Source organism: Rhinolophus hipposideros, assembly GCF_964194185.1.
Source record: "Rhinolophus hipposideros genome assembly, chromosome: 12".
Classification (NCBI taxonomy): Eukaryota; Metazoa; Chordata; class Mammalia; order Chiroptera; family Rhinolophidae; genus Rhinolophus; species Rhinolophus hipposideros.
The window spans coordinates 68,302,752-68,323,082 of NC_138058.1; the positions used below are offsets into that span (position 1 = coordinate 68,302,752).

The window sequence follows — 20,331 nt, forward strand, 5'->3', positions numbered from 1 at the left end:
AGTTACACATGCAGGCCCAAATTACTATTATTTTTTTGTCCTTTATTTACGGGACATTTTCTTCTATGCTAAATAATAGAAGTAAATATAACTCCACATATTAGGACCAGTGCTGAAAAGGTGGCAATTATTAGTAATTCACTGTCTATTTAGCTTTTTGTTTCCAAGGCATAGAACACAAATAAAAGAACTTTTTGTAAGGTTATTCTTGGTAAAATTTCTTTGAAATAAAACATTTATATTTAGTGTGAGAAATAATTGGTGAGAGAATAGTTGAACATAATAGAACTTGTTACATTCATTCCTTTCCTGCTGACAGATAAATGTTCCCTTCAAATGAAACCAGCAAAGTTTATTGTTTGCAATAAAACAAAGAACAGGGTTCTAATATAAAGAATCCTAAAATTAAGTAAAAACAGTCATTATTTTGTAAAGAGATAACTTAAGTTTACCATGTACTTCACTTTTTTTAGTGGGGATGATGCATTTAAATTTTAAAACTTCCCATGCAAAGTGGAAATAATAGAAGAAAAAGACGAAATAAAGTATGTTAATGTTGTTTTGCATTTATAGAACTTTAAAGTCAAAGTGTAAGTTTTGCAACCAACCAAACTTTCTACAACTGTTTAGAAGGAAGCAGTATGTTTTATAGGTTGTTTTTTTTTTTTTTTGCACCACATTTTTACCTTACCCATGTAGTGATTCACTTACATGACTAATATTTTTGTTGTGAACATATTAATGAAAAAGGTTTTCTCTGAATTTCATTAAGCATTCTGTTTTTCTGCTTACCTTATGAATAAGTAGCTAAAATTTGGGTGTTTTTTAGAAGGTAATGACAGAACTAACCAATTATTTTGAAATGTAAAGGAAGGTGAGATTTAGGGAAATACATATTCTGAAATCTTTTTTCCTTCGTGAAGTATAATGACATGTCCAGCTCTCTAGGTTGTAGATGTGTACCCTTACAGGAGAGCTTGCCCTTTCCTCAGTTTAATAATCTCTAGTAGGGAGGCATTCTTGTTCTCCTCTTATCTACAGATTCCATATCAGTGTACCTCTTGGACACACCTGTTGTTTTATGAACAAATTGTCCCCTTTCATTGCTCTATTCCAACTTTGAATTTTTGTGATACTCATGACATCACTTAAAATATTTGTATGCTGTCAATTAATTAGTTCAGTTGACACAGTATTATTTTAGAGTCTACTAAATGCCAGGTACTATTTCAGATTTTGAGGATATGGCAATAGACAAAACAAACAAAAATTCTTTCTCAAGGAATTTGTATTCTGGCTGGGAATGGGGTCCTATTTGTTTGTTAAATGCTGCCATTTGAGGTATGATAAAGAACTTATGGTATTTTTACAACAAGCATTTTAAACTCCTAAAATTTAGAGTAATTTGTTCTGTAAAAACATCCTGTAAGAAAATGAAAGAAAGCTTTTTGTTTTTATACACCAGGTGTGCCAAAAAAATGTATACACATTTTAAGAGATGTAATCTATAAGTTACTTTTTGAAGTTGAATTGAATTACGGTAGCAATGTGTAGTATGACGTTTGCTCAAAAGATGGCGTTCATCAAATGAATGCTGGCTTCACCATGCCACAGGCAGGACAGTCAAAGAAAATGGCGGAAGCACGGTTGTTGTTCGAGAAGCGCAAGACCATTTTGAAGTAGTATTTGAAATTCGAGAACGTTGTTAAAGTACTATGATAATGGAGGGGTGAGTCTGCAACAGAACTTCCAACATGCCTAACAATTGCACACATTCATGATAAGTTTGAGGCGCATAGTACTGTGTGTGACGTGCACAGGGGAAGATCTGGGAAGCCTCACACAGCAAGAAGTCAAGCAGTAGTGCCCGTAATCAGAAGTGTCTGGATGCTGATGGGAAACACTTTGAGCACCTCTTGTAATTGCAGAAGTCAAATGTGACTTGTATTCATCTTTTGTTATCAATATATATTGAGTATTACAATTCAATACAATTTTCCTTTCTTAAAACGTGTATACATTTTTTTTGGCACCCCCTGGATTAGTGATCAGACCTAAGGTCAAGCCATATTTTGTAGAAGTTAAGTTTCATGAAACTAGTAACCTACTGGTGTTGTCATTGATTTTATGTCCTAATTTAAGTGTATCCTTTCAATATGCATGTAAACGGTCCTTATTGGGTTGTCTGAATTAAATTTTGGAAAGGCTCAAATTGCCTTTTACCTGCTACTTACAGATCTAACCTGGTGGCTCTTATGTACGAAGCAGAGGAATGCTGGAAATGAGGATGGATTTGTGGTTGGGGGCTGGACTGTAGTCCCTGTGTCCTTGCTAGAGGCAGTATGGTATGCCAGCTAAAAGTGTCAGCTTTGGATTCTGTCTGGTTGTGTTTAAAGCCTACCTCTGTCATTTATTAGCTTTATGAGGAGAGGCAAGCTTTCTCATTGTAATATGAGGAAGGCAGTATCACCTACTACATTAGGTTGGTAGGATTAAAAGCTATTGTACATTAAAAGCTATTTATCCTGTCTGGTCCACAGTAAGAGATCAGTAAAGGTTAAAGATTATCATCATTTCTGGTCATCGCTGATGTACTGCTAGTAATACTCTTCTTATTACAGCTGACCCTGTGGGGGTTAGAGCACAGACAAAAGCCTGTATACAAGTACTTTGGGCCCTCTGCAAACTCTGTCATTGGTGATCAGCGGCATTTAGAAACATTCATGTGTGCTGTGCCTTGACAGTGCAGCAAGAACATTTGATTCACCTAGGACTCTTCAGGCTTACCTTTTGGCGTGGGTCTCTGCGTGGAACTTGTGTTTAATATGTTGTTTTGATAAAAATGGGTATGTTTTCTTACCTGTTTCTGTTCAGTGAAGCTTAACAAAGTTTTACAACTTTCTAATCTTTAAATATCAAATAAGTATTATTTTGCTGAGGGTCCCGTGGAATTGCTTACCATTTTAGTAATAACCCTGTATCTAATATGTTCTTTGTATAGCAAATACAAATCTCAACTTGTGATACTGTTTTCCAAAATTCTTTCAGAAAACATTTTGAGTAGCTTATCGAACCGTGTCTAATTAGAAAAAGTAGTGATAGTTTGCTAGGTTTATTGTTTTTCGTTTCTCAATTTGTTGCTATAATTTATTCTTGTGTTGGAAGAGTGAACATTACCATTATTGTATCCAAGTGTTCTGTTTTACTTTTCATTTTCATGGTTTATGATAAAATATTAGTTATTGACAAGGAAGAAAATAAAATAGTTTTTCACTTGGTGACAAATGAAGTATTCATTTGCCCTGGTTATGGCATTCATTCTAAATAATCATCTGTATGATTCAGAAATTTAAAAATGTGAACTCAAATGCCTAAAAAATGTATCTGGTATATAGTTTACTAGGATATCACATACTAGAGAAAAAGTGGGAAAATGCTGTTTTTTAAAATATTGTATAATAAATTTCTTATTCTATATATCTAATGGGGAACGTTGACTTTGGCTAGTTCCCACCAATAATAGGGAGATGGGATTTAGCACTGCCCATTCCCAGACCTTTAGCTTCCCTCTTGTACTTTAAATCCCACCAGTGGTCTTCTATTACCTCTATTACCTTTTACATCAGGACTAATCTCTTCGTCAACATAATTGTCAAACATTTATGAAACGTTTCTTGTGCAAGGCATGTTTTATAATCTAGTAGGATAAGAGAGTACAAAACATAACCTAATAAAATCCAAAAGTGCAGTTGTTTCTCTGGGGCTGTGATACAATTTAGGAAAATGCCACTATCGATACTCAGAAATATGAGAGAAAAATGTTTTATTGGACTATAAAAGCAAGGTAATTGAAATTTGTGTTCTAATTTTTTTCTTTATTCTTAATTCAGAATGTTTCAGTTGGTTGCATGGATTCTTGGGATGTTAGAGCTAAAAGAGACCTTAGAAATATTGAAGTGCTTCACCTTAGAAAGTCACATGTCAGACTGCATATCTAGTTAAAAGCCAGATGTGTTTGTTTTCTTTGCATCCCAATTCATAGCACATTGCTCTGCTGTATTACCATACTGTTTTTACCTCCCTTTTCCTTTGAAATTTATTCTTAATTTATCCAGTTAGGCCTTCACCTCTTTTAGATTCTCCTGTTACATTTTAGTGATACTTTTAACCTGCAAAATTATTTCTTCACTCTGCTGTTACCTGTCCTCTGTGTATGCGCTGTGCAATATGGTAGCCATTAGTCTCACCACTATTTAAATCTTAATTGAAATGAATTAAACTTAAAGTTCTCTTTCTTAGTATCAGTAGCTACATTTAAAGTGATTTATGCCTGTATATGTATCTAGTGGTTATTTCCCATGACCATAGGAAGTTAGACTAAGCTTTTTGAGGGCAAGGGACCATTTATGTTGGTACTGAGAACATAAACTATGGGGTCTTGATAAGTGTTTTAGAATATGTGAATGAGCACATACCCATACTGTCCTTTAGTCCTTGTCAGTTTTTTTGTTTTTAATTCTCTTTTTTGACAGTTTTATGGCAGAAGAGAAATCAGCAATTTGATATTTCCCATTTACATGTTGTACTGTGTATGTATCATGCACCACGTAATGGACCTTAAACAGGAATTTGGAGATTTCTGATTATAGGAATACTTTTTGCTACCCGTTCTTTGTGTAGCCAGTCATTGAGGGAATGTGTATTTTAAATGCTTATGTACTTTTGTTTTTAATTTAAGTTATAATGGCGACTCCTTGCTGATCATTCCTTGGCATGAACGTAAACACCGCAATAAAGACTGGTGCGAAGCATTGGAGTGCAGGTGAGCATGAGCCAGCACCTGGGGAGTCCCTCTCTGTGGGACGGGTGAGTAGAAGACCCTGTGAAGCTCATGGGTGCTGTGTGATCACCTACTTGACGGCGGTCCTTGATTTCGGGAGTTTGAAGTTTTTTAAAAAAACTTGACTTTCATCAGTTAAGTTAAAAATTCTTTTTAATGGAAAAATATTAAATGCTACAAAGGAATTATTCTAAAAATGATCCTTATACAAGTCTTTTTCACTTTGAGGTATTCCCTTTCAGGCTTTGACATATGCAGATATATTGTTTCATAGATGTTATTATGGTATGCATGCACTTTTGCTCTTGATTCAGTTTTCATTTTCACTTTTATAAGATTTAACCTGGGAAAGCCTCAGAATGTGGAGGCATCAGGTACTGTAGAAGAGGATAGGAGAGTCAGGTAAATTCTCCTTCACTGTCTCTCCTTCCATATTTTTCCTATATGAGATCAGAGGTTTATTTTTTAGACTCAAGAAATGAGCCAGAGAGCTCATTTAGACTCCTGGACATGAGGCATAGCATAGGGTGGGGATGGAGTGATGCGGTTGAAAATATGGGTATTTACTGAAAATTTATATCCTGAATGTTGAAGCTCTGGTTCCTTTCCCCCTCCCTGCTGCTAGAATGCAGGCCTGTTCACCAAGTAGAAGTTTGGAGAGTTCTTTTCGGGAGAAATGGAATAGCCTGTGAGAAGAGGCCACTGAGATATAGTCCCAGGAGATGAGTTCACTATCAGATGACAGTGAATCCGACACATGAACCGTCCTGCCACACCTACAGAGCCTCCTGGACATCTGGGGATTGACGCCAGCAGGCAGAGCGAGTGGACAGGAAAGGCAAAACAGACAAAATAGAACTGAAAAATAGAGACTATGCAAAAAGAAGGAAACTTCAAAAATTACGGTTAATATTACTCGGGAGATAAGAGATGACACTGCGTTTGTGAAACAGCAGTAAGGTTTTATAAAATATAAAAATGAATTAAAAGAACTTGAGAAATTAAAAAATTTGTTAGGTATATAAAAATTAGAAGAGTTGGAAGATAAAAAGCAAAGAAGTTTACTAAATTAGAGTAAAAATGTAGAGCGAGGATCAGAGAAGATAAATAAACAAGTCTAACATTCAAATTACAGACATTCTGGAGACAGCATAGATAACAAAGGGGAGGAAGTTATAAAAAATAATTCAAGACTATTTCTCAGAATTGAAAGTTATGAGTTTTCAGACTGAAATTCCCCCTACACTAAAGCATTCTACCATGACTTTCCAGAATATTGGGGATGCAGTTTTCCAAAGAGAAAAACATGTTACGTAAAATGAATTGGGAATCAGAATGACCACAGACATCTCCAGAACAACACTAGAAGCTAGAAGACAATGCAGTAATCCATTCAGACTTTTGAGACCAAGTACTTTGTTTGTGATCTAGATTTTTATGTCTAGCTACAATCATTAATCAAGTAGGAGGTTAGTCGTGAAAGGTCTCATAAAATTTACCATCCATGTACATCTCATTTCAGGAAGCCATTGTAAGATGTGCTTTCTTAAAATGAAAGCACAATGAAATGAAAATGAAAGCTTTTCTTAAAATCAAGAAAAGAGAAAACCATTGGATTCAGAACGGGGCTCTAACACAGGCAGTGGCAGAGGGAAGGCTGGGATGACAGACAGCTGTGCTGTGGTCGGGGTGAGAGCCACCAGTACAGAATGGACTCGGGGTCGGCGGGGCCGGGGTGGCTTCAAGAGCCTGGTCTCTTGGAAACATTTTAAAAATGGAATGACATATTTGGTCATTGGATATATCTGATATATTTGATCATTTGGTAAAGACTTTTATATTTTGCTCTTGATGGATCTTTTAGACAATTTTGGAAAAAGTAGCAATAGATGCATGTAAGTCAATGGGAGGGATGGGAGGACTACAGGCAGTTATTAGCTCTAGAAAATAAAATGTGGTTCAAGTGGAGGAATAGTTATAATATATCACTCGGCCCAGGAGAAGATAATATTCACATAATCATAATAATGTAAATAATTAGTGATTTAATCCACATTGTGATATATCCATAATGGGAGGATGAAGTATAGTGTTAGTGGATGGTTATGGTTTAAGACAACCAAATAACAGATAGATAAATCAGGAAACAGTCACAAACGCATGATGTTTAGACATGTGGAGGAAAAACCAAGAAGAAAGCGGAAAGACTTGATCATGATGTCGAGGAGGCAAGGATGGTGGCTGTGGGGATGTGTCCGGGATTGCTGGCTTTTTATTTGATGAGTCCTTTCTTGCTTTTGCATTTTTAAAACCGTCTGTCTATACGATCTGTCTGATAAATGATAAATGAAAGACCTAACTGGTAGTGTGATCATTGCAGGTGGAATCTGGAAGCTCGCTTTATGTCAGTGGTGATGTTGGCCCCTCCCCTTAACTTTGTATCTTGTGTTTCCGTGTCTCAGTTAATGGAAGTTTTAAGTCTTAGTTACCTTTTTCACCCCAGTGAGTTTTAGTGTAATAGCAACTGAATGTCCTGCTGAGCTTTAGCTATCATTTGCTTTAAAAAATTATGTTTCACATTTAGTTTTTATATATTATCAGAGTTGTATATATTTGCAAAGAGATTAAGGAGTTAAAGTTTTCTACAGAGCTCGTTTTTTTAAAAAAAAAGCAAAAACCAAACCCATAGTCCTTTGTAGCCTGTCCTTTATATCTTGCTCACCAGAAGCAACTACTTCCAATTCTTGTACATGATTGTTTTGGTGTTTACTCCCTATCTCTGAGTAACATAATTGCATAGTTGCTTCTTGATTTTTGAGTTCTAGCTGTTATCTGGGCTTCGTAGGACGAAAGATTATGGTTTAGTTTATTTCTACTCCATGTACCCCGCTCTTCCTAGAGTGTTTATGACCCCTTACCCCCAACTCCCGTCTCAAAATCCTTTACTGTCATTTCAGTGGCGTTTCAGGAGAAAGTAGAGCTTACTGCATGGTATTTATTAGCCATATTTAATAGAATCCTTGCTTGTAATGAGAGTATAAATGGATTGAAAATGGTGGGAGGTTGATGCAGTGGATATGGTGCTAGGAAAGGTGACAATGTTGTGGTGACACTTCTGACCACAGTTCTGTCAGTATAAGTGGGTCCTTTTGACACAGTAGCACTGGCAGAGCACCTGACCCACTCATCTCATCCCAGTTTTCCTTAGCTTGTGCCTTTTTATCATTCTAACTAGTAGATGAAAGGCATGAGAGCATTTCTTCTCAGACCAAGCACAGCAAGCTAAAGTGCAGGTGAAACTTGCGGTGCTGGAATTCCTAAAACTATGAAAATGGAAAGCCAGGAAAAGTTGGATGGAGGAAGAGGTGCTTTTGAAGATGACACAAAATTTCCCTGGTATAGGCCATTTCTTGTTGCATATTCATTTAATCATGTCTGTCCTCTGTGAGATTTAAGAATACCGTGTTTCCCCGAAAATAAGACCAGGTCTTATATTAAGTTTTGCTCCAAAAGACGCATTAGGGCTTATGTTCACGGATGTCATCCTGAAAAATCATGCTAGGGCTTATTTTCCTGTAGGTCTTATTTTTGGGGAAACACGCTACTGAAGGGAGGAAAGCAGGTGCAGTCCTGGCCTCATGAAGGATATAATCTGGGAGGAAAGATGCTGCCGCTGGAAATTGCTGACGGGATGAGTGCTGTGGAGGGGAAGGGCCGGGCACTGGGAGCACAGACTAGGGAGACTGCACTCGATAGAGGTCCAGGAAGGTTTTCCCAGGGAAGTGACGTGAAATCTGAGGTTGGAAGGATGAACAGGAGTTAGTTCCGTGGAGGGTGAGTGACAGATGAGCGGGGGGAGCAGAGGGAAGAGCATGTTGGAAGGCTGAAGGCAAGGCCCCCTTCAAAGACTGAAAATAAGACATGTTTTGTTGACGTATACAGAAGCAAAGTGAGATTGGCATCGGGGTGAGGAGTATTTTAAGGCAGATTACAAGCGATAAAAGTAGGCACAGGGATGATATAATCAGGTTTCTGTTTAAAAGATAACTATGTTACCCCGAGGATATCAGGAACTCAGTTTTGATTTTGTTGGATTTGCAGTGCCTGTGAAAACATCTGAAAAGCGTAAGGGAAGATATGGGAGTTTCTGAGTAAAGTCTGGGTTTGGGTAAAATGTGGTTGTGATGATTGATATTGATATGAAAATTGATATTTTCGAGTTGAAGAAGAGAAGAGAGCTGGACTAAGTGATTGGAAGCACTACTATTTAATGGCCCGCTAGAGGGGGCTATGCTAGCAAAGGTGACTAAAAAGGAATAGCCCCAAAGATGAGAGAACTCAGACAGTAGGGCATGCTGGAATGAATGAGAAGCATGTTTCTAGGAGAAAGTGGTTAAATTCTATCAAATGGTGCTGAGAGGGAAGTAAAGATTGAAAATTATATCAAAAGAACTCAGAGTAGCTTGTGGGTATTTTTCTCTGCTGGAACAGGGCAGCTTTAAAGGGAAGATTTCAGGGGCAGTGATGTGACTTTTTCCGCTATGGGGGAAGGTCACTGGTCAGAATGTTAATGGCAGTTGTGCAACTAGGTAAGTGAAGGACTACCAATTATAAGCACAGGAGGTTGTCCAAGGCATGTGGATAACATGCCCAGGTGTTCATGGGCTTTGTGTTGCGTCACATATTATAGCTATTAATAATTCTAATAAAAATAATACCTGTACATACAAATTAGGCACCTGCTCTGTGCCAGATAGCATTCTCTGTATACTTTATGTTATTTTGAATAATCTTGCATAGTATTATTCCCATTTTTTAATAGGAATAAAACCAATCTTAAACTACCTTTCATATATTAATTAAGACAAGGGTTCACAGCTTTCAGTGATGGAATGGTGCTTTAGCTTCAGCTCTGACTCCAAAGCCCCGTTGCCTTATAATAGTGACAATTATAGAACCTGTCATTCACTGCTGACTTTGGATCAATGACTGTCCCTAATGGAACACAGCTCTTTCCTAGGTGTCTCTCTGAAATATCTGAGTTTAAGTTAATTCTTTTTTTTTTTTTCTTTTTTTTTTTTAGTCCTTACCCATGGTCAGGATCATCCTCATAAAAACTCCTCATGATTTGTGATCCCTGATATTATCCCTGTGTGTATTCCTCTCGATGTTTCTCTTTCACTCCTGATGACCAATGGTGTAGAGTAGTTGCATATTTTGCAAATGCCAGTGTAGTACTATGGTGCTGACTCCTACTAAAGGTTAAAGGTATATTATCAACATAAATAAGACAGAGTTCCTTTTATTTTTGTGAACATGGAAAACAAGGGTTTCTTAATTTATATTTGCATCAAAATTACCTGTGAGTGTTTTTCCTAAAGTAGGCCCAGCTGGCCATCACAGGAAATTCGGATTTAGTGGATCTCTGGCAGGCACCCAGCCATAAGCATTTTGTGAAAGCTTCCCACCGTGATTTTCATTTTGTTTTTACTTAATTTGATCGATTTATGGCATAGTTGTTTTGATTTATTCTCCATTCTCATTTTTTTAAATTAGGAAAACTACTAGGAAAATAAACTAAGCACGTGAAAAATGTCCCATTTCTCTTGTAAGTGTGCATATACATAGGAAAACACATACGCACATAGCCCCTGCCTCTGTAACCATCTTCACCCCTACTCTTTTTCACAAAATTATACTTTTTCCCTGTACTGCAATCAGTCGTTAATTGTTCCTTTTGTGCTTTGCAGAATGGTGGTTGAGCCCAGTCTCCAAGATGAAAGTGAATTCTTGTACACGGCGCAGCCTGAGTTGCTGAGGTACAAGACGGCCCCACTTGCAGTAGAGAAGGTTATAGACTGGTATCAGACCCGAGCTGAGGAAATAGAGCATCACGCTCGGCAGGTGAGGGCCAGTGACAGCTGCTGCTCCGCGATGCCAGCAGTGCTGCCGGGATCCTGAGGGTTTAGCGTGTGTGGCTGCCGACAGTGCTGTGGGGATCATGTGGATGGCGGGCGAGGGATGCGTGAATATTTCTTACTACTTTTGTACAAGAAAAGTTGTTCACAATTTTCCTTTACAATGTAAGCTGCAAAACATGGTCCATATTGTCCCAGATTTTCCACGGTTTTAATAGCTTAATACCATGTTAATTTGTAAGATTGTTGCGGCCCAGAAATGCTTGATTAGTTTCCTGTCCTATTGCAGTAATCGTTATTTTGCTTTTCAGGGACGCTGTCTGGGGCTTTGTTTCTAACGTTTTTCCAGAGACTAGGTTGAGTTTCCCTCAGTTCCCATGTGCCTTTGCTGAGATGCTAACGGCGGCCTCAGAAAAGGGCTGTGGATGAAAGATGAGGATAGTGCTGGAGTTAGGATGTCTAAATATTAATTTTGACTTTTCACTAACACCCCTGTGACTCTGAACCTGCTACCTACCTTTTCAGTACCTTGGGGTTTTCCTGGGTTAATTTTTATACCAGAGTCAATTAGAACAAAGAAAATATACAGGAGGGAACATTAAATATCCGGCTAATTGAATGCTCTGCAAATGTAAGCAATAGTTGTCTTATCTTAGGGAGTAGAAACTGGCAATTCCAAGCCAAGAATGGCAGAACGCACTTAGAAATCACATTCAGGGTCTTCCCAGCGGATGGCTTTCTCTTTCTACTGCAGTCTTGATTGTGGGCCCTTTGCCTGTCCTACTGTCAGCTTTTCATCTGCTGGGAAGGGTGATTCCAGAGGGTCTGATGGGCAGCAGTCTTGTGGGAAGGAGTACATACCCCTGTGTTAAAATGTCCGTGTAATGTATCTGGCACGCCCCTGTGTCTCCATTTGATCGTCTTCTTGAATTTCTGTTTAATCTAACTCCTATTTTCAGTATTCATAAAATTGAAGGTGAATTATTTGCGGGAACTGATGAGAATATTATAGATCAAACTTTTTGGGGGATGGCCAAGAATATATATGATTGACTTCCCAGGGTTTTGAAGATGGCTAAGGATCATAGTGAAAAATGTTTAAAATCTTAAGCTATCATGATGAAAAGAATCTCTGGAGATCATGTAGTCTAATTTTTTATGTTGTTGGTAGATAAACTAAGGTCTACAGAAAGGAAAATGAGCCACTTGTTCAGGGATGTACAGTGACAGAGCCAGACAAAATCCAGATCTCTGTATAATACGCATATTTCTTATAGAGCCCATATGAAAAATTAACAATTACACAGATCTTAATGGCTGAGAGCAAGAAAAATTAATCTAAAGAAGGGTTTCTTAGACCCATAGTATCTTTTCTGTAGTAAATGTTTTGTAATGCTTCCTTATTATCCTGATGGGAAAATCATAGACATATCTTAATAGAAAATTTCCCAGAAATTAATGACTTAACCGCAATATATAGGATAAATAAAATATGGAAATGTTGGGTCATGACTATTATAGGAAGCAAAGTCAATGAGAAATCACTTTGAATAAGGAGAGCTGAAGTTGAAGATTCAATTATGTAGCATTGTTTGCGTTAAATACCACAGATTGTTGTCTGGTATGAGAGCAGCTCATGGTAAACTCTTTAACAAAACAAAGTAAATTCTTCTCTTGATTATATAGTGGCTGCATTCCAGGGAAAGTCTGCGTAAATTATACCATTCTAAAAAGACTTTTGTGTAAACGTTGAATGAAGTTCCGATCTAGATTCTGATCATTGTAACCAGGGTTTTCAGGACATTTGAAAGGTAGGCAAGAATCAGGACGAGTTGGTTTACTGGGACTGCCCTACTCATTGTGGGACGTCTAGCACTCCTGGCTTCCACCTACTAACGTCCGGAGGTCCCATGATGTTATGTGTTGGACAGAAATGTCTCCTCGGGCTTCCAGAATGCCTCCTGGTAGACAGTTATGCTCCCATTGGTAACTGTAGTCTTAGACCAATATCCTGTGCCTGGAAATGACCAGTTCAGACTGTTCAACCATAAGCAAAGCCATCATCACTTTGCTAATCCTGGAGAAACTCACTTGGTAATAATTGACGAAGAAAGCTCTCAAGTGAGCCAATGAGGCACATGTTTGTACAAGTAAATGGAGGTTATGAAACTTGCATCTAGACATTTTTTTTGGTTCCGGTGGCATCATATGATTTACAGGAATTTTACAAATATATGGAGTTTACTATTGTCTCTAACAAGAAAAAGGACTCTGTTTGGACCAGTTTTGTCCGAGCACAGCAGTTTCTTAGCTGAACTATAATAGATCGAGCTTTTTGAGAGTAAGAAGAAATGTATGTGTGAGCATGTTCATGTATACACATTTAAATAACTGATTTCTAAATAGTTCTGTTACTTGAGATAGGAATGAGAATTCAAAAATTTCTCATGTGTATAAAAAGTGCTGGGCAACCAACCTCATTCATTTCAAAAGATTAGTAATCGCTCCTCAATTTGTAGTGTTTAAATATTTTGTAACCCCGATTTCAGACATTAGGAAGTAGAAAGTACAGAGGTCCCACATACCCCTTCTCACGTTCCCTCACCCACTAGCCATCCCTGTTAGTAACATCTTCATTCGAATACCACATTTGTCACAACTGATGAACCAAGATGTCCTTCAGTAGGTGAATGGATAGACATTGGTACAACCACACGATGGAATATTCTTCAGTGCTAAAAAGAAATGAGCTATCAAGTCAAGAAAAGACATGGAAGAACCTTACATGTATGGTACTAACTGAAAGAAGCCAGTCTGAAAAGATAAATACTGTATGATCCCAACTCTGACTTTCTGGAAAAGGCAAAAAATGGAGACAGTGAAACGATCAGTGGTCGCCAGGATTTGGTGGGACAGGGATGAATAGGCAGAATGGTTACTTGTCCTTCAACATTTGTCCAAAGCCACAGAATGTACAACACTAAGAGTGAGCCGCATGTAAAATGTGGACAGTGGGTGATAATGATGTATCAGCGTGGGTTTATCAGTTAGTACCAGTGTGGGGGGGATGTTGCTAATGCAGGAGGTTGTGAATATGTGGGGCCAAGGGGCATGTGGGAAATCTCTGTACGGTCTACTCAGGTTTGCTGTCAACCTAAAACTGCTCTAAAAAATAGTCTATTAAAAAAAACTCAGAGCTTTCAGAAACTTAAATTTTTACCAGTCTAATGATAATTCCTAGAAATCCTGAATTCTTATTTGAGTAATTAGTAATAATTATAAAGAAAGAAAAGTGATTTGGGGGTGCTTTACTTAGCTGCCTTGTATTCTTTCTTTCATTTATTTAAAAACGCTTCTAATACAGGTATGGTTCTCTAGTTTCATTTGATATATTGATGTTTCATGCGGATTGTGCTACAATTAAAGTGATAGCTAACATAGTTTCATCTTTTTCATTTTTAGATATTTAATTGATGCGGGACTTCTTTTTCCTTAGTGCCCACAAATGCCTTTAGCCAAACCTTTTTGTTGGTTTAGGAAAATGTGTATAGTGGTGAAATTTATCCAGTGAGGGCTCGGGGTTTGTGGTATAATTCTTCAAGTTGTGTTCGAGCCTATTTTTATTTAACTTGTCAGTTATTTGATTCTAAAACATTTTTACTTCAATATTTGGGAAAACAACAAATTCAAAGTTAATATTAGAAAATGAATCTGGATCACAAAATTGGTGAGTGTATTACAAATTGCTAATATGCTGTGTGTTCAAACTATTGCACAAATTTATGTTTTATGCATCAGGTTTTCTTAACATGCTTTTTGAAAATTCACCTGAAGTAGTTTTTTGTTGTTGTTGGTATACAGGTAGATGGATCCTTTCAGAAATGAGTTATATTTTTATTATTAAACATCTGTTGAAGTATTCCCAGCTTGCTCCTGTTTTGCCTTATGCTTTTTTTTTATAACTACAATTTTCCCCTCACATTTATTTGTACTGCTCTTTCCAACTGAGAATGTATTTCTTCTGATTTTCACTTCATCTTCACCTGTCAATCCCTGCGTCTTTGAAGGGCTTAGGGTGGACCTTTCATATTACTTGGCATTTTTTTGTTGCCTTACATGGCTGCTCCCTCTTCTTTTCTCCTCACATCCCACCATTCCCTCATCATTCTCAGCAATGATTTTGTTCTGTATTTCATTGGGAAATTTGAGGACTCACTTCCATTTGTCCTTACTTTTTCCAGCCTTTCCCTGAGCTCTTTTCTTGCCTCCTCCTTGCTTTGCCTCTGTTCTGTCTTCCATACTCCCACCTGCTCAGGATGGTTGTCAGTCGTCTCGTCTCTCTCTTCCTGGTTCTTCAACCTCTCCTCAACTGTGCGCCTTTTTTTCCCCCCTTGTGATAAAGTTCAAATCAATCCTATTTTATAAATACAACAGCAACAACAAATTGAGCCGTATTCTCCCTGGCTTCTATTTTAGCTGTCTTCTTTCCATCAGTCTGCTCCTTGTAACCACTTTTTCAATGTGCTTACCCCTCGTTTCCCAGGCGTCTGGCTGTCCTCACCACTCAACTGAAGCTGTATCCGTGAGGCTCCCAGTCCGCCTCTTCACGTCCGATTCCTTTCAGCTGTTATTTAATAGCGTTACCCTTTGACATCAGTGCTTCCTCTTTCCTGCAAGCTCTTCTCCTCAGGCTTCTGTTGGACCCTTTCACTTCTGTTCTTGTCTTTGTCTTTGCCATTCATTATAGTCTCATCCATATGGCTCATGTTCTTTGGCTTGTCCCTTAACTGTTGCTGTCCCCCAGGATGCCACTCTGTTACTAGGAGAGAGTCTTCTGTACTAATACTAGTAACTGGCAGTTCTCAGAACCAGTCTGCCAGGTTTCAGTCCAGTCCCATTTCCAGTTCATCATTCAACAAATCCTTACTAAATATTCTTTGCAGTTCGGTGCACCTGTGACGCGCCGCCGTGGAAATCCTTAGGTAGCACTGCCTGTCGGGGAGCTCTGCACATTTCCTAGCTCGGCAGGCAGTGGCCTGCAGCGCCTGGCGCCTCCCGATGGCTCCAGCCATGGTTCTCGTGGCTTCATTTCAGACCTCCTTTTCAGTCTTGTGGAACTCATTGTGCTCTTACAACACACCATGCGTCCCTGCCTACCATGCTGTTCTCCTGCCCTTCTCCCTCTTCACCCGTTAATTCTTTAAAGCTCATTCTAAGTGTTCTCTCTGGGAGACTTTGTGACATGCTCAGGTCCTACGTGCCCTCTGCTTTGAGACCATACTCGTCCACTTACCTCATTCTACTTCCGCCATTGTTTTACTGGATCGTGCTTCCCATGAGACGGAGAGGTCTTTGAAGGAGAGACCTCATCTTACTCGGTTTTACATCCTAACACCTAGAGCAGTGCTTAGCTCCTAGTAGGTCCTCAATAAATCACTGTTAGTCTCGGAGGGTGGGAGTCAGTAAGGAATAGAAAGAGGCACTACAGGTGTAGGCTGCCTGAGGTAACTTTGCCATCAGTCAGAAGGATAGGGTGACAGGAATGAGTCAGATTGCTGTGTACTGAGCAGCTGTAGGAAAATCATTCTTCATTTTGTCTAAGTGGAGTCTAAATACTTGAATCGAGACAGAGAAAAAGTCTGTCAGTCGTTCAAGTATTGATTGAATGCCTTCCCGATGGGAGGCATTGCAGAAGGATAGGCGCTGAAGAGGACCACAAAAGCAAAACATTGTTTTTGGAGCAGAATATTATAGTGAAAATAGGATTAATTTGGCATTGTCATTAACTAGCTATGTTGTTTTCTTTGCCTGTTAATGTTGTCAGAATTAAACAGAGAAATACATGTAAAACTGCTCTGTAAACTGTAAGGCTCTACCAACTTAAGATGGTTGTTTTCCCCTTATTATCTTTACCTTCTGAATTTCTTGCTGATTGTTTCTTTGGAAACAATTGATGCTGATAGATTTGATAAAAAATTTTTGTATTAAATAAAAAAATGTATGTTACTGCTAATGTGATTTTTGTATAAATTGATGGCAAGATTAGGTTCTATACAGGAGGCTATGTGGGAAAGATAGGATCCTCAGAGACTTACCATTGTTTTTCCATTTTAGGTTGACTGTGCATTGTCACTCATTCGACTTGGAATGGAGCGAAATATTCCTGGTTTGCTGGTTCTCTGTGATAATTTGGTTACTCTGGAAGCGCTGGTTTATGAAGCCGGGTGTGATTTAACCCTAACCTTGAAAGAACTCCAGCAGATGAAAGACATTGAAAAACTAAGACTACTGATGAATAGTGTAGGTTTCATTTTAAATTTCTTTTTAAACGTTCCCTATGTACTTTGATTAATGTGTGTCTCAGAGCCAAAGATGAAATGTCCTCCAAACCTGAGAATTTAGTAAATAAAGGAAGGTTTCTTGACTTTTTTTTAAATTAAATTTTATGAATAAATAACTGAAAGCATCCCAAACTATTTTGGCTGGTTTTGTACCCTTGCTTGCCCTTTATTCATACTCATCTACCTATAACTTTTTACCCCCCGCCCAGCGAAGCATTTCTAAACTAGCTGTCATTCTAGTATTCATGTTTCTAATCCTGTGGAAATTCATAAGTAGTTACATAATTCAGGGTCTTAAAAAAAAAAAAAGAAACTACTGGAATTTAGAGAGCTGTGTGGTGTGTGAAGGAAACATCTTGGCTTCAGGGTTAGTGTATTCAGGAGAATTTGCCCAGCCATTCTTAGATTTTTCTTGGGTCACCTTGGGGACAAAGTACACCCCCAAAGTTAGAGTCTGGTTTCTACCAAGTCCACTGAGTAGAGAGAAACCTTTGACTCCAGATTGATGGGCCTGGGAGTGCTGGCTGCCAGACTTATTTCTTTCAGTCTTTGCTTTTGGCAGCCTGGTGTGAATGGGCCGGATAAAGGTGTGGGCACAGCTGCCTGACATGGTTCTCCCTGGTCTCTTCTTTCTCTCTCTGTACTTTCTTTTCATCTTCCTTTCTCTCTTTCATCCCTCTCATCATTCCCCTTACCAATCCTCCTTTTCTCTCTCGCTCTCTCTCTACCTTCCCTTTCTCTTCTTTTCCTGATAATCCACCCCGTGAAAGTTGATTTGTGTTGTATGTTAGACTCCTCTTATGAGATTTAGGTGTTATCTCTTGGGGTCATTAAGAAAAAGTATTGTGTAATTTCAGTGATAATGAGTAAAATTATGTTTGTCATTGGGGGTTTCGTGAAGGTGGGTGTAAAGGGGCAAAACAAAACAGGAGGAAGAAAAGGATGGGAGAGAATCTCAGAACAGATGAGATTGTTCTCAAGTGGCTCCTTTCTGGAGCTGCTTTATGCTGATCTCCATACACTTCTGGGCTGGCACCTGTGCTCTGGAAGACCTCCTGCCCCAGTGGTAGAGTGTTTGTCTTCCAGAGCTGGCCTTAGGCTGTGAGGGGCCCCAGAGTGATGCTGACTGAATTGCTGGGCTGAGGTGCTGTTAGCCCCAGGGGTCCCAGGCAGAAGGTGATTCTTCTTAGGAAGTGTTGATCTTTCACTATTGACCTCGTGATCATCTGTGAGTTGTAGAACTTAGAACTTGTTGTCTGCTGTAATTAGGTATTTGATGTAATGTGTATTTGTTTGGGTTAATTATATTTTCAGTGTTCTGAGGACAACTATGTGACAAGTGCCTACCAATGGATGGTTCCCTTTCTTCATCGTTGTGAGAAACAGTCTCCTGGTGTGGCTAATGAGCTATTGAAAGAATATTTAGTAACTTTAGCCAAAGGGGACTTAAAACTTCCACTGAAGATATTTCAGCATTCCAAACCAGATGTAAGTAGACATTCTAACATCTTAAAAGTCTCTGCACTTTTTCTCTTACAGAATTAGGTTTTATCTTTTTTTTTTTTTTAAATAATAGGCTTTGCAAGTAATTTCCTTTGAAACAGAAAAGGAAATGGTTGTCATTTTATTCTTTAAAAAAATGTTTCAACAGTTCAATCCAAAATGTTTTTGGAAGTTCATAAAATTATGTTTATTTTAATTGGTTTACTCCAGTCAGTCCAAAATTTTTGGGAAGTTTATAAAAGTATATTTATTTTAATTGATTTACTGCGAAGTTTGTTGACTGTTACATTTTGTAAACTGGCAATACCAAAAAGACTAACAGTTGCTAGGTATTTAATTCTTACTAGTATTGGCAGGTGCTTTACAAGTGTTAACTCATTTAATCCTTATAACAATCCCATGAGACAGATGTTTTTATTAATATTACAGGAAAAGAAAATTGTGAGTTAGAGTGGTTGTGCATTTGCCCAGGGTGACATAGCAAGGAGTAGAACCCGGCTTCAAACATTCTAATTTTACAGCTATTCTTCTTTTTTCCTTCTTATTTTTAATTACAATTTATTGAGGTGACAGTGGTTAGTAAAGTTACATAGGTTTCAAGTGTACGATTCTGTAATACATCATCTGTATATCATGTTAAGTGTTCACCACCCAGAGTCAGTTCTCTTTCCATCACCATATATTTGATCCCCTTTACCCTCATCTACTATCCTCCTATCCCTTTACCCCCGTAACCATTAAACTATTGTCTGTGTCTATGAGTTTTTGTTACTTCATTTGTTTGTCTTGTTCTTTTGTTGTTTTTGGTTTATATCCCACATATCAGTGAAGTCATATGGTTCTCTACTTTCTCTGTCTGACTTATTTCGCTTAGCATTATAATATCAAGATCCATCCATGTTGTCACAAATGGCACTTTCACCTTTTCTTATGGCAGAGTAGTATTCCATTGTGTATACCGTGTTTCTCTGAAAATAAGATCTAGCTGGACCATCAGTTCTAATGCGTCCTTGGAGCAATATTTAATATAAGACCCGGTCTTATTTTACTATAATGTAAAATCGGGTCTATAATATAATATAATACTTGGTCTTATATTAATTTTTGCTCCAAAAGACGCATTAGAGCTGATGGTCAGGCTAGGTCTTATTTTCGGGGAAACACGGTACATATTACATCTTTATCCAGTCATCTATCGAAGGACACTTTGGTTTCCATGTCTTGGCCTCACAGCTGTGTTTGTAACCATTATGCTTTACTATAACACCAATAGAAGAAGAAAAGGTTTCTGCCCTTGACTGCCTTCACATTATTGATGGAAATCTTTAGGATCTCATAAGGAGATCTTATAATTATTCCGAATAACTCTTATATTTGCTTAAGACTGCTATAATTATAGCTCTGTATTTCTATAGGATTCAAATAGTTGTTCAGCTTCGCTGGTGGTAAGTCTTGTTGTTAAATGTAGCAAGCCTCTGCAAAGTAAATAACCTCTTCATTTAGCCGGAGAGCAAAAGTGCTGTCTTAGGAGATACTGGCTCCCTTTCCCCGGGAGGGGACTCAAACAGGATGGCATGGTCAGTTGAGGCACAGAATTTTGTAGTGAGGTTGAAAGCATTCGATTGGGACTCAAGCAGAATCATTTAAGGCCTTCTCCAATCCTAAATTCCAATTGAGGGTGCTTTCTTGTGTTGACCTTTGTCAGCAGTCTGAGGTCCTCTAAGGTGTG

General features: G+C 38.3%; 1 protein-coding gene across 2 annotated transcripts in view; it reads left to right on the plus strand.

The window, feature by feature from the left end:
- NBAS (NBAS subunit of NRZ tethering complex) overlaps positions 1–20,331 on the plus strand; it is a 275,617-nt gene that overhangs the window by 91,957 nt on the left and 163,329 nt on the right. For both annotated transcript variants that reach the window (XM_081069547.1, XM_081069548.1), the window contains exons 22-25: positions 4,739–4,822; positions 10,591–10,744; positions 16,873–17,058; positions 18,414–18,587. In XM_081069547.1, coding sequence (XP_080925673.1) covers positions 4,739–4,822; positions 10,591–10,744; positions 16,873–17,058; positions 18,414–18,587 — 598 coding nt within the window. The remainder of the gene's footprint in view (positions 1–4,738; positions 4,823–10,590; positions 10,745–16,872; positions 17,059–18,413; positions 18,588–20,331) is intronic.